This window comes from Vicugna pacos, chromosome 34 (genome assembly GCF_048564905.1).
Source record: "Vicugna pacos chromosome 34, VicPac4, whole genome shotgun sequence".
NCBI lineage: Eukaryota > Metazoa > Chordata > Mammalia > Artiodactyla > Camelidae > Vicugna > Vicugna pacos.
The window spans coordinates 3,011,311-3,024,176 of record NC_133020.1 but is presented as its reverse complement, the minus strand read 5'-3'; the positions used below and the strand labels follow the sequence as shown (position 1 = coordinate 3,024,176).

Here is a 12,866-nt window from a genome sequence, read left to right as displayed (position 1 = left end):
AGGCACAACATAAACCCATAATCCACTGAGATCAAAATGAACAGATTTTTTGAGAAATGAATATTTCGTGAGAAGCCACACGGGCTGTTTTAATTCTTAGGTAGGTCCTTGTTATATTGAACCGAAGAATGTCTCACTGTGATTTCCAGCCATCTATCCTACATCTAACTGGCAGAACGACTCAAAATAAGTCTCACTCTCTTCCGCATACGAGCTCATCAAATAAATTAAGACTTCTGTCAAAAGAAATTATAACAGACTTGACTGAATGAACACTGAAAACATCCATACAAGCAGGAGACACTGTAAACAGATTTTAATATTGGATCAAGGTGCATTTCAACTGGAAGAGAATAAGTTATCCAAAAAATAATACTGGGACAACTGATTAACCCTCTGAAAAAAATTCGGTTGGCTCCCTAACTAAACTTTGTACCAAAATAATATTCCCCACATGGGGGAATATTTCAACAATAAAAAATGAAACCATAGAAAAACTTTGAAAAAAAAAGTAGAAAAATTTTATTTTATAATCTCAGACTATGGAAAGTCTTTGTAAAAATAATACAAACTGAGGAGTTATTTTTTTTTAATTGATTTTTTTTAAGTTGTTCATAAGGAAGGAACCATGCCCAAAGCAGCTGTGACTGGCCCAAGGACCCTCAGTCAGAGGCAGCATAACAAAGTCCACCTCCTCCAGTTCCTGGTCTCCAGAGCCCCTCACTACAGCAAGCTTCTAACTGAACTGCTGAATAAATAAGAAGGGTTCTTTCAAAACATGAGCAGAATTTATAAATTCTAAACATGAAGTCAGTTCAAGTTACATAAAATTCAGGTTTATGGAATTCATTCTCATATTCTTCTTCACCATAAGTTACTACAAGATATTGAATATAGTTTCCTGTGCTGTACAGTATAAACTTGTTGTTTATCTATTTTATATATATTAGTCAGTATCTACAAATCTCGAACTCCCAGTTTATCCCTTCCCACTCCCTTCCCCTACTGGTAACCGGAAGTTTGTTTTCTACGTATTTGAGTCTGCTTCTGTTTTGTAAATAAGTTCATTTATCTAAGTCTTCTGATATAAAAGCTTAGAACAAAGAGGTGAGGTTCAAAGAAACTGAGGATAAGAAACTCATACGAGGCAGAGAGATCACAGAAGAACCCAGTCTAGCACTGGTGACTGCTACACAAGTACCAATAAACTTGAGAGGTCTGAGCCTGGGTCTAGGAAGGGATCTTGGAAGGGTGGTTCTTGTGGTAAGCACCCTGAACCTGAACTAGGTCGACCGCAGTTGTGTTTCACTTGGACACTTTGCTTGCATTACTATGGCATTTGCATCTCAGTCCTGGATGAAAGATGGAATTCACAGGGGTTCACAAGGGTTGCAGAGAGACTCCGTTCCTAGACTGTCTCCCACAGCAACAGTGCCAAGTACGCCCTGGGACATGTGGTTCTAACCCTGACGACACTCTGTAAGACTCCCAGAGCTGCCACCTCATCCCTTATAAATATGTAACGAATTAATTAATATGCTTGCAACCTACTTTTAAATGGACAGAAATGACTTAAACTACTTTCAGTAGTAACCATCCTTCTACTTAAAAAGTTATAAGTTTATTACCTGCTGAATTCCCACCGCGTAAGTTTTCAAAAAGAATTCAGAAAATTCAAAGTATTCTTTTGTGACATTTCCTGGGCTTCCATATCTTAAAATACAAAGAGAAAATGTTTAAATACTGTGAATTTTAAAAGCAAACTATGCTCACAGGTTTAAATACTTGTTGAAAGATGCATTCTTTGGGCACAGAAAACTAACACTTTCCCTTTTTTCCACAAGCCCCAAATTGAAATCATGATAAGATGTACTCAAGACTCTGGACCATACTTAAAATTTCAGGCAGAAATGTCATTTCTCCATTCTTTTCACAGAAGAATAGAATGATCCAGAGAAGACTGTCTACTTCATTATGATCACAGTGAAGCCTGCTTTAAAACAGAGGGTGACTTTTTGACCTCTGTGGCTCTAAAGAAAAATAATCATATACAGCAGAACATCAAGGGACCTACTTGATTTTCTTATATCCAACACTTAGATACTAACCACAGATTGTAAATCTAATAAACAGAATTACCGCTCAAAGAGACGAGCTACAATGTGTAGCGCCCACTTCTTACACTTCCACCAGACCAGCTCAGGTCTGTCGTCCTCATCAATTTGTAGAGTCTCCTAGGAAGACAAAAGCACCCAGATAAAATTCTCACACGATGAAAGAGGCTTTTGTGACTAACAAAGGTGGAATAGATGCTGATATAAATTAGGTAAGATTAAATGTGAATTTCAGACTGCCACACATATGCAAATTCCTACTTTGCAGACTGCTAGGCAGCAGTTAAATGAGCAGGCAAATTTCAACTAACCAATGCCGTTGTTCACACTTACCTCCTAACTTCAAAAGGGCCAAATAAGTAGAGAACAAAATACAAAACACCATATCCTTTGAGGAAACTCTCTGGGATGACAGAAAAGATCTATATCGTGACCGGGGTCACAGGAACACCAGCGTGTGTTTGTCAAAATCCAGGGAACCGCTAAGTTCTGTGCATTTATGTGCATGAAGTGAACTTCAACATAGTTTGTCCCAAGATATGGACAAAGGAAAGAAGACTGCACGTTTGAAGACAAGCTTCAATTTTAAATATCTGATGTATTTTCATTTAGTTAATTCGATTAGTTATTGAGTTAATTTGATAGATGAAATACAGTGTCACTGTTATTGCAGATAAAAATGAGACACTATCTTTTACCTATCAAACTGGCCAACTTAGAATTTAACATAAGACATTCTCAGTCACTGCTTACTAAGGTGTAAGCCAGGGCACTGTTTCTGGAGAGCAGTTTGCGAGATCTGTCAAAGCCTTGCACAGGAAATTATACCCATTACTTTGTAATAACTGTAAATGGGGTATAATCTATAAGAACACTGAATCACTATGCAGCACATCTGTAACTAATAAAATATTGGAAATCAACTACACCAATTAATTAATTAATTAAAGACCTGTCAAAGCCTTACACACACTGCTAGGAGGTTATCCAAAGAAAATAATCATGTGCATAAAAATTTAACTACATTCTTATAGCTAAAATACACAAAACTTATAACAACTTAAATATCCAACAAATGAAGTAGTCAACAAAAATGAGAGAATATAAAAAGCATTTGTAGTCACTAAAAATACTTAGATTTTAAGGGGAAAATCAGTTTCTAGATAGTACTATCTCTGCCATTTTTACAAACAAAATATGGTTGTTCCTCCTGACAGATTTCATTAATGCTCCTTTTTCTGCAAACCCTTTAAAACCACTTTTTAATAAGATTATGTCAGCATACCTTTTTAAATCACTTCTTCCTATAAAGATTTCCTAGTATTTCTTGTATAAAGAAAAAAACATGGTTGTATATAAACACAGAGAAAAAAGACAAGAGGAATAAATACTAAGTTTTAAAAATGCTTATCATTTTTACTAGGATGAAATATAGTTATTATTGTATTAAGTTTGCTTATATGAATTTTCTAAAAATGAATATATTTGATTAATTATCTTTATTACAGTCATAATTTTTTTTTTCCCAAGTAGCAGGCTGGGATAATACATCAGTCTACTGCAAATGTCCCAAACCCAAGTTTTCCCCATTCTTAGGAACAGAAGCCCTTTCTTACAGGAGGAACAGTTCTGTCAATAATAGTTCGGAAGATCTCCATCCATGCTGTCATGGTCTGGTTATTGACCAGCTGAAGAGGCAATGCGTACTGAAAATAAAAGAATAACAATATCAGACAATAATTTCTCCCTTCCAAAAACTCAGTAAATTTATCTACATTGAAAAGTTGAAATATATGAAATGGCTAACATTTGACCATGAAAATAGTAATATCAGATGGTTCAACCTAAACTCTAACTTAAAACAGGTCTATAAGCCTATGTATATAAATTAAATGTTTAAAACCTAGACATACATGCCACAAATTATTTCTCTGGGCTGATTTTTTTAAGTAAAAATAATAATAATAATACAGTAAGGAATCATTTATTCAGCAGAAGACTCTAGATAAGCAATTTTTTTTATCATTTACCCCTTTGTGTGTCAAACTCTACATTTTGCCAGCTTTATTGAGATATAATTGCTCTATACCATTATGTAAGGTTAATGTATACATGATGATTTCATACACATTATGAAATTATTATGATAAGGTAACATATTACCTCATATAATTATCTTTATTCAAGGTATAGTTCATTTACAATATTATATTAGTTTCAGGTGTACAACATAGCAATTTAATATTTTTACAGGTTATATTCCATTTAAAGTTATTACAAAATAGCTAATTTCCCTGTGCTGTACAATGTATCTTTTACTTATTTATTTCATACATAGTAGTATCTTTTAATCCCATACCCCTACCTTGACCTTCCCCTCTTCCTTCTCCCAACTGTTAACCACTAGTTTGTTCTCTATATCCATGAATCTATTTCTGTTTTGTTATATATATTCGTTTTATTTTTTTAGATTCCACATATAAGTAATAATACAGAGTATTTGTCTTTCTCTGTCTGACTTACTTCACTAACACTCTAGGTTCATCTACTGCTGCAAATGGCAGGTTTTCATTTTTATGACTGAGTAATATTCCGTTGTATATATATACTACATCTTCTTTCTTCATTCATCTATTGACAGGCACTTAGGTTGCCTCCAGGTCTTGGTTATTGTAAATAACACTGTTATTAACACTGGGGTGCATGTATCTTTTCAATTTAGTATTTTTGTTTTTCCAGAATATATCCAGCAGTGTAATTGCTGGATCATATGGCAGTTCTTTTTTTAGTTTTTTTGAGAAATCTCCATACTGTTTTCCATAGTGGTTGCACCAACTTACTTTTCCACCAACAGTGTATAACAGTTCCCTTTTCTCTGCATCCTCACCAGCATTTACTGTTTGTAGACTTTTTGATGATAGCCATCCCTGGCAGGTGTGTGGTGATAATCTCATTGTGGTTTTGATTTGCATTTCTCTGATAATTAGTGATGTTGATTGGGCATTTTTTCATGTGCCTGTTGGCCATCTGTACATCGTCTTTTGGAAAAATGTCTATTCACATCTTCTGCCCATTTTTTAACTGGGTTGTTTGTTTTTTAGATATTGACTTGTATGAGCTGTTTATATACTTTGCATATTAACCCCTCATCTGTTATATCATTCGCAAATATTTTCTCCCATTTAGTAGGTTCCTTTTTTGTTTTGCCAATGGTTCCCTTGTTTGTCTAAAAGCTTTTAAGGTTAATTAAATCCCATTTGTTTATTTTTGCTTTTATTTCCTTGTCTTAAGGAGACAGATCCAAAAAAATACTGCTATGATCTATGTCACAGAGTGTTCTGCTTATTTTCCTAGGAGTTTTATGGTTTCTGGTCTTACATTGAGGTCTTTAATCCATTTTGAGTTTATTTTTGTATACGGTGTGAGGAAATGCTCTCATCTCATTTGTTCACATGCAGCTGTCCAGTTTTCCCAGCACCACTTATCAAAGAGACTGTCTTTTCTCCATTGTATATTCTTGCTTCCTTTGTCGAAGATTAATTGACCGTAAGTGTGTGGGTTTATTTCTGGACTCTCTATTGTGTTCCATTGATGTATGTGCCTGTTTTTGTGCCAGCACCATACTGTTTTAATTACTAAAGCTTTGTAGTATAGTCTGAAGTCAGGGAGCATGATGCCTCTAGCTTTGTTCTTTTTTCTCTAGACTGCTTTGGCAATCCAGGGTCTTTTGTGGTTCCATGTAAATTTTAGGATTATTTGTTCTAGCTCTGTGAAAAATGTCATTTGTATTTTGATAGGGATTGCATTAAATCTACAGACTGCTTTGGGCAATATGGACATTTTAACAATATTAACTCTTCCAATCCAAGAACATGGGCTATCTTTCCATTTCTTTGTATTGCTTTCAAATCGCTTCATCAGTGTTTTACAGTTTTCAGAGTATGTGTCTTTCACCTCCTTGGTTAAGTTTATTCCTATATATTTTATTCTTTGGATGCAATTGTAAATGGGACTGTTTCCTTAATTTCTCTTTTCATCATTATCTTTTTTTGTGGTGGGAACTCCTTTTAATGCCTTTAATGAAAATCTCTACTTCATGAAACACTCAAGAAACATTTCTTCCCAGTACTTTCCTCTACACTGTGGCATGATATCACAGTCCACTATATCACACAGTGTGCGATTCCACCCCACACTACACCGTGAGCTACGGGAGATGAGGCACAGTGCCTCTGCATCCCTGCATTCCAAAACCTGCTACATGCTGAGGACATAATGAAAGTAAGAGACATAGTCCCTGTCTTCACAAAGCCTACACTCTAGCTGGGGAAAACACACATTTAAACAAGGAATTACAATATGGTGTGATGAACAGTACAAATAAAAGCAGCACCGTGTTGATAAAGGTACCCAGGAGGACCACCTAATACAGCCTGGTAATATCAGAGACAACTTCCCGGACGAAGTGTTATGCAAGCCAAGTCCTAGAGAAAGAGCACACAGCGACCAGGGCATAAAGGGGAAGGAGAGTCTCAGGTTGAAACACGGGACCATCAAGGCTTTCCTGCATGACTGATGTGTAAACTACAAAGCTAAGTATGGCATAAGAAGAGGCGGGAGACGAAGGTTCTATAGCCCATGCGAAGAAGTTCACACTTTGTTCTAAGGGTGGTGGGGAGTCAGTCAGCCTTAAGCTGGGGAACAGAGGAGGAGCAGACTCGGGGCTAGGAGAAAGTGACAATCAGTTTATTTTTGGACAAAACAGTTCTGAAGTATGTATGGAACGTTCAAGTGCCCTGTACACAATAAATATCTAATAAATGCCTAGACAAAGTCAATTACAGCATACTTTTCAAAACATACATTTTTCTGCCTCTTCCCAAATTGTCAGTCACTTTTACTTACATTATCACTGTATCTGTGCCTCTTAAAACCTCAATTTCTGCTTCCAGGACTCCCAGCTGAAGAGTATTACTACAGTAGCATATAATTACCAAAATGGTCTAAAATGTCGAGGGTTTTTTCACTGTTTTTTTCAGGCTTTTAATACATGTTGAGAAAACAAAAAATTTTAGATTTTGCCCCCTTAGCAAATCAAGGTAGAGGCTTTAGGAAGACTGTTTCATCAGCCTCTGTTTAACTTCCTGATTCCTGGCTATGCTTCTCACAATGGAAGAGAAAGTCTGGCCTCTGAATAAATGAGGCATTACTACACCCAATGGCAAAATATCTCACTGAATAAAAAATGTTTGCGTCAAAGTGATTCTCCTGAGGAAGACGTCTGAACAGAAAAACAAAAACACATCTTTTCTTGGATGTGCTTCCTTCCTGCTTCCCCATCTCCCAAAAAAGGCTGAACTGAAAAAAATAAAGTCTTCCTTGGACTGTCACTACTAAAAGTTTAAAAGATGAGGCTAAAAATATAAATCTTTATTGAAGTGAAATATTCTGAAAGTACAAAGTACAAAGGTACTTAGGACAGATGGAAGCCAAGAACAAACCAGACAATTGTGGCTCCCTAGCTTGACAAAACTACCCTCTTGCCATGAAGAATTTAACTGGAAAGCAAGAAATGGGGCTTTAATTCATTTATCATCAAAGAGTTTAAACTGACAACAATTATTCTTTCTTCACCCCGGGCTAAATAATTTACCCAAGCCTTTCAAGGATTAAATTTTAAATATTTGTAAATTTAAAAATTCCATCTATATCTTCTCTAATTATTTTTTAGATTTCCATATTAATGTCCTTTATAGCTTTCAGATAATAAGAAGTATTTTAAATAAAGGTAAATGAGGCACTGAATCTTAGTTTTCAGCTTTAAACTGGATCAAATGCAAAGAAACTACCATCAGTTTAATTAATTACCCAATCAAAAAAGGAACTCCCTTCTTTTCCATCCTCCTCTCCTTAATCGTACCTCATCTACAGGCAGAGTGCTGTGGAAACATTAGTCAGATCATGAGGTTTTAGGGCAGTTAACTACCCCGTTTCTTCCATACCAGGCTTCAGACAGTGGAGCGGCCTGTGGACACTGAAGCTCAGCCCTGCCACTTCAGTAACCTGACAGTTAGGCTGACTTCTGTTAGCCTGATCTCTCATAAGGAGTTTTTAGAAGAAATATATGTGAGATTATATAACATGTGATTTTTAACAATGACTGACACTTACCTCTGAATACTTTCTATGTGTCAGGCAGAGATACAAGCCACCCTGTTTGTCTTGTGCTATAGAAACTTACCTGAACAAGTGCATAGAAGATTTTCAGAATCTGTTTCTGTAGTAATACAGAATAATGTGAGGAATCAGGAAGAAGCTGCATGATTTGTTGCTGAATACGAGGCAGAAATATTTGCATTGCTGCTATAAGAGGTTCTCTTTCCTCTGCTTTCTTATATCTATGTGAGCAAAGACAAAAAGAGAGAAAAATAATTTCTGCCCCACAAAACAGCTTAAACAGTGACTGAAAAATCTATTTTTTTATACTAAAATGATAACATTCTAAACACTGGCTTACATTTTCTGTTTGGACTGTGAGAATACAGTTGAAAGAAACTTTGAAAGAGCATATCCATGTTTTAAGCAGAATACCTAAAATCTTTCTACAAAGACTTAGACTAGTTTAAAAGAATCCAAGGCAGTTTTGCAATTTTCCTACATGAATTTCTCTAGTACTTAAATTAATCTTCATCACACCGCAATCCTTCCTATAAAATACAAGTTGATACGCCAGTTTATATAGTTCCTACTATATAATAAATAACGCAGGAAAAAAATTTCTTCATCTACTAGCCTACATTTTAGAATAGTTTACAAAGTTATGAGCTCTCAGATCACTTTAATAAGTCTGTAACAGTCTCTAAAAATTATTTTTAAAAGAATGCTACAGGACTTTGCATGCAGGAGAAGGAGTACCCTTAGAAACTAAAAAAACAATGCTATTAAATGTGACACTAGTCCCACACCCCCCAAGCAACTTGTATGGAAAAGAAAGTCACTAGCAAAGAAACGTGAACACTTTCTGTCTTGCACCCAAAAGGCAAGTGTTTGGTTTACTTAATGTGCTCACTTGAAGACAAATGTTAAGGTACCTCTACAACAGTTTCCAAGGCAAGCTGTTAATAAATGGTCCTCTGAAACTAACAAACTAATAAGTTTGAGAAACACTGCAGATCATATCAGTGCCTTGGAGATTCATAATGTACATTAGCAGATTCAAGATTCTCTGAAAAACTGTAGTAAATAAACATGTTTAACTAAGTATAACCAAACATTTCCCAGACTAGTCTGATTCTGTAACACCCATAGCAGATCCCTCTATGCAATGTAATTTTTTCTAAGTAACATGAGACTGGTATCTTCAGCCAGTAGAAATCAACTTACTCATATGTCTTCACCAGTTGATACAGACATAATAAACTGCCAAGCCAGCTTCCACTGCTCTGTGACTGCAAGTAATAGTCTATCTTGTCCACTACCGCTGGCCAGTGACCAGGGAAATCGTATTTAATGATGGCACGGAGACACATTGTTAACTGGACTCTATAAAGTGGGGGAAAGAAGTCCAAAATCTAAGTAGTTATAAACACCAGGTTTCAAAGACCTCCAATATTTTACACAAAAGCACTCTGATTCCTATTTATCTACATTATATAGTTATTTATCTGGGGGCGGGGAGGGAAGAGCAGTCCTATAAAGAAAAACCTCCTCAGCAGCTCAAACTTACTGGAAACAAACAAAATGGGTAATTGCCAAAAATAAATGAAACCTCTCAAATGGTCTTATGCTAAATAAAGCTTTGTTTTTAAAAAAAAAAAGAATTTAAACATAAATTCATAAAATTAAAAAAAAAAAAAGACAATGAATCCACCCCCAGCTCTATAAAATTTCCCAACTTGCTGTATTTTGTATTTTGGTTATCACATGCTAAGGAGGACAGAAAACCAAAAGAAGTATTTTAGTAATTTCAACTGGACCAACTTAGCCTAAAAATGGTCAAAAAAAAGTAAAATGGAGGCATACAAAACACCAGGAAGTGCCTCTGTGAGCCAAAGGCTTGAACCATTTTGCACCTATCAAAGCTTCCTGAGATCCTAATTTTTGTACTTCGAGGTATAAGGAACAAGCATTAATTGGCAATTCCTGAAGAGGAAAGCTAAGAGCTATTTCCAAAGAAACAAAGAAAAGAGCAACAGGAAAGACTACAGCAGGAAAAAAAAAAAAAAGAAAGAAAAAGAAATGCCTTTAATAAAACCACAAAGTTAAGTGATAAAAGATATGATCTCATAACACCTAGGTCTGTAATAATTTCCTCAACTGGATCCCAACTATATTGGGAGAGAATATTAAGTGAGGGAAAAAAAGTTGCCTCTTCTATGAACTATCAGTGTATCCTGACATGGTCACCTGCCAGTGGTTAGAAAGTGAATCTTGCTAAATTAGGATTCCACAGTGCCAAAAAAAAAAAAAAGCATGTGTCAATTAAACAATCAATAACTTAAATTCACTGAAATGAAACAAACTTAAAAATAATGCCTGGTGTGGTTGGGGGGTGGGGGAGGGTATAGCTCAAGCGGCAGAGCACATGCTTAGCACGCATGAGGTCCTGGGTTTAATCCCCAGTACTTCCTCCAAATACAAATAAATAAACCCAATTCCCCACCCCATAAAGAAAAAAAGAGGAAAAAAAAAATAATGCCTTTTCCTATGTTACCAAATCTATTTGCAAAAGATCCTTTGCAATACTCTTAAATAAGTTTCGAGAATATTTCTTCAAGAGTGGTTACAGTTAAGCCTTCAGGACATAAAAGGAACAAAGCCACAAAGAACTGCCTCATAATAAAGATAAAGACAGAGATCTTGTGCCACCAGCAGCTGTGCCTAAACAACACATAGGTCTTATTTGTATTCAATAAAACTGAAGCTTTTCATTTTTTTTAATTCATCTTCAGGTTGACCCTCTTAATCCTTTCCCATTCCAAGCCAAGCAAAGGATGACTATCAAAAGACATTGCTTTGCTTGCAAGATTCAGAGGGATCTGAAAATGTAAAGATTTTGACAAGAAATGGATACATGATGGTACCAGAGGGAAGCCAGTGGCAGACTGGCATCTGGGCAACCAAAGAGAATAATGACGATTTTCTTTCATCAGTACACCTGTTTTCTCCTCTTTGCAAAACAGCTGCACAAACAGTTCAATGTTTGTCCTCCTTCCTCTCTGTTCCCCTCATACCCTTCCCTTTCTACTGCTTATGTCACATAGACATTGTACACTCAGGGATAAACTTATACCCAGTCTCTTGAAGTTAAACAATTTCATTCTCCTACCTTAGTTTCATCTACTCCCCTCCTCCACTTTCAAAAGAAACCTGATCACTTGCTCATGTTGAAAAAAAATGTGTTTCTCCTATTTTAAGACTGCAGAATTTTTATGACTCTCCAGCTGTGCGGTCCAATAGAGACAGGTGCACACTGGAATTTAACCAAAATAAAAGTAAAAATTCAACTCCTCAGTCACAATCGCCACATCTCAAGTACTCAATAGCCATCTATGCCACGTGGCTACATGCTGGACAATGCTGATTTAGAAGATAGCTGTCACTGCAGAAAGTTATATTGGACACTGCTGCTCCACAGTGTCCAATCTAAATTTGAAAAACCAGGGACAGCTCTTCTAGTTTATACTTACTCTATCCTGTCTTCTTCAAAGGAAAAAATGCTCAGCTCATAAAAATGAATAAAACGATAGGTAAAGTGTTACGAAAAGTGGTAGATTAAAAACTCCCAGAAGTCAATTTCCCTGTACCAGGGAAATGAAAAGCAGATAGTAAAAAGTCAGGAGATGGTAACCAAGAACATAAGTTATTTACGTAGCAGGGGTTTACACAACAATTTTAGTTAAGTTATGATTTTTGCTTTAACTTTTTGTGGCAACCAATAGCAACTAAATCTTTTCCAAAACATTTTGAGGCAAAGAATTACAAATGCAAAAACAAATAGCTAAAACTGTATTCTTTGAGTGCCCACCTTCCTTACTTTATCTCATTAAAAAAAACCAAACTTGAGGCTAATGATTAAATCCAACCTCCCATAACCATATATTTTGTGCTTCTGACTTATCACGTAGATACAGTATAGTGTACCTCACTAGATCTGGAGATCGAATTATTCCTTCCACAATATTATCACGTATTTGCTGGCGATCGTTTTCATGAATGTTGAATGGAAATATTGCTTCTCCCGGTGGAGGTTCCCGGTCCGGCCAGTACTGTGTCACCATATTCTTCAAGTAAATGGCAGCTAAGTTAGAGGAAAAAATGCTGATTGTAGCAGTATTGAAAAGACGGCTTTCATGTGGCTTTACAGAGCATGAAAGACTAAACCCTTCAATGCCAAAGAGGATACCCAGCAAAAATGGAAAGTTTTAGTTATAAATAGCCAAGTGAAGAAGGGAAAATGGATGAGAACTTAAAGTTTCTCTTCAGCTAATGAAGAAGCAAGTCTAAGCAGAAAATGTTTCATTAAATCCAGCTCCAGAGTTTACAGGACAGAAAAATGGTCTAGGAACTCAAGTATGCATTGTTAGACCAAACACAATGAATGAATGAAGAGTCTAAATGAAACTCTACTAAATGTACTTTGAGATCTTAAAACAAATGCTGTTCGTAATGCCTAATACTGAACTGTTAACAGGTGAATTTCTACTGTCCTTCATGCAGACTGCCTGTTTTGTTTTTCTTTCACTGGCTACT

The 12,866-nt window shown here is 35.9% G+C and overlaps 1 protein-coding gene across 2 annotated transcripts in view; it reads right to left on the bottom strand.

The window, feature by feature from the left end:
* Positions 1-12,866, bottom strand: part of IPO8 (importin 8) — a 59,759-nt gene that overhangs the window by 38,402 nt on the left and 8,491 nt on the right. For both annotated transcript variants that reach the window (XM_072954544.1, XM_072954545.1), the window contains exons 3-8: positions 12,258-12,414; positions 9,498-9,656; positions 8,356-8,512; positions 3,731-3,820; positions 2,140-2,234; positions 1,629-1,713 (exon numbers count right to left, since the gene is read on the bottom strand). In XM_072954544.1, the coding sequence (XP_072810645.1) occupies positions 1,629-1,713; positions 2,140-2,234; positions 3,731-3,820; positions 8,356-8,512; positions 9,498-9,656; positions 12,258-12,414 (743 nt within the window). The remainder of the gene's footprint in view (positions 1-1,628; positions 1,714-2,139; positions 2,235-3,730; positions 3,821-8,355; positions 8,513-9,497; positions 9,657-12,257; positions 12,415-12,866) is intronic.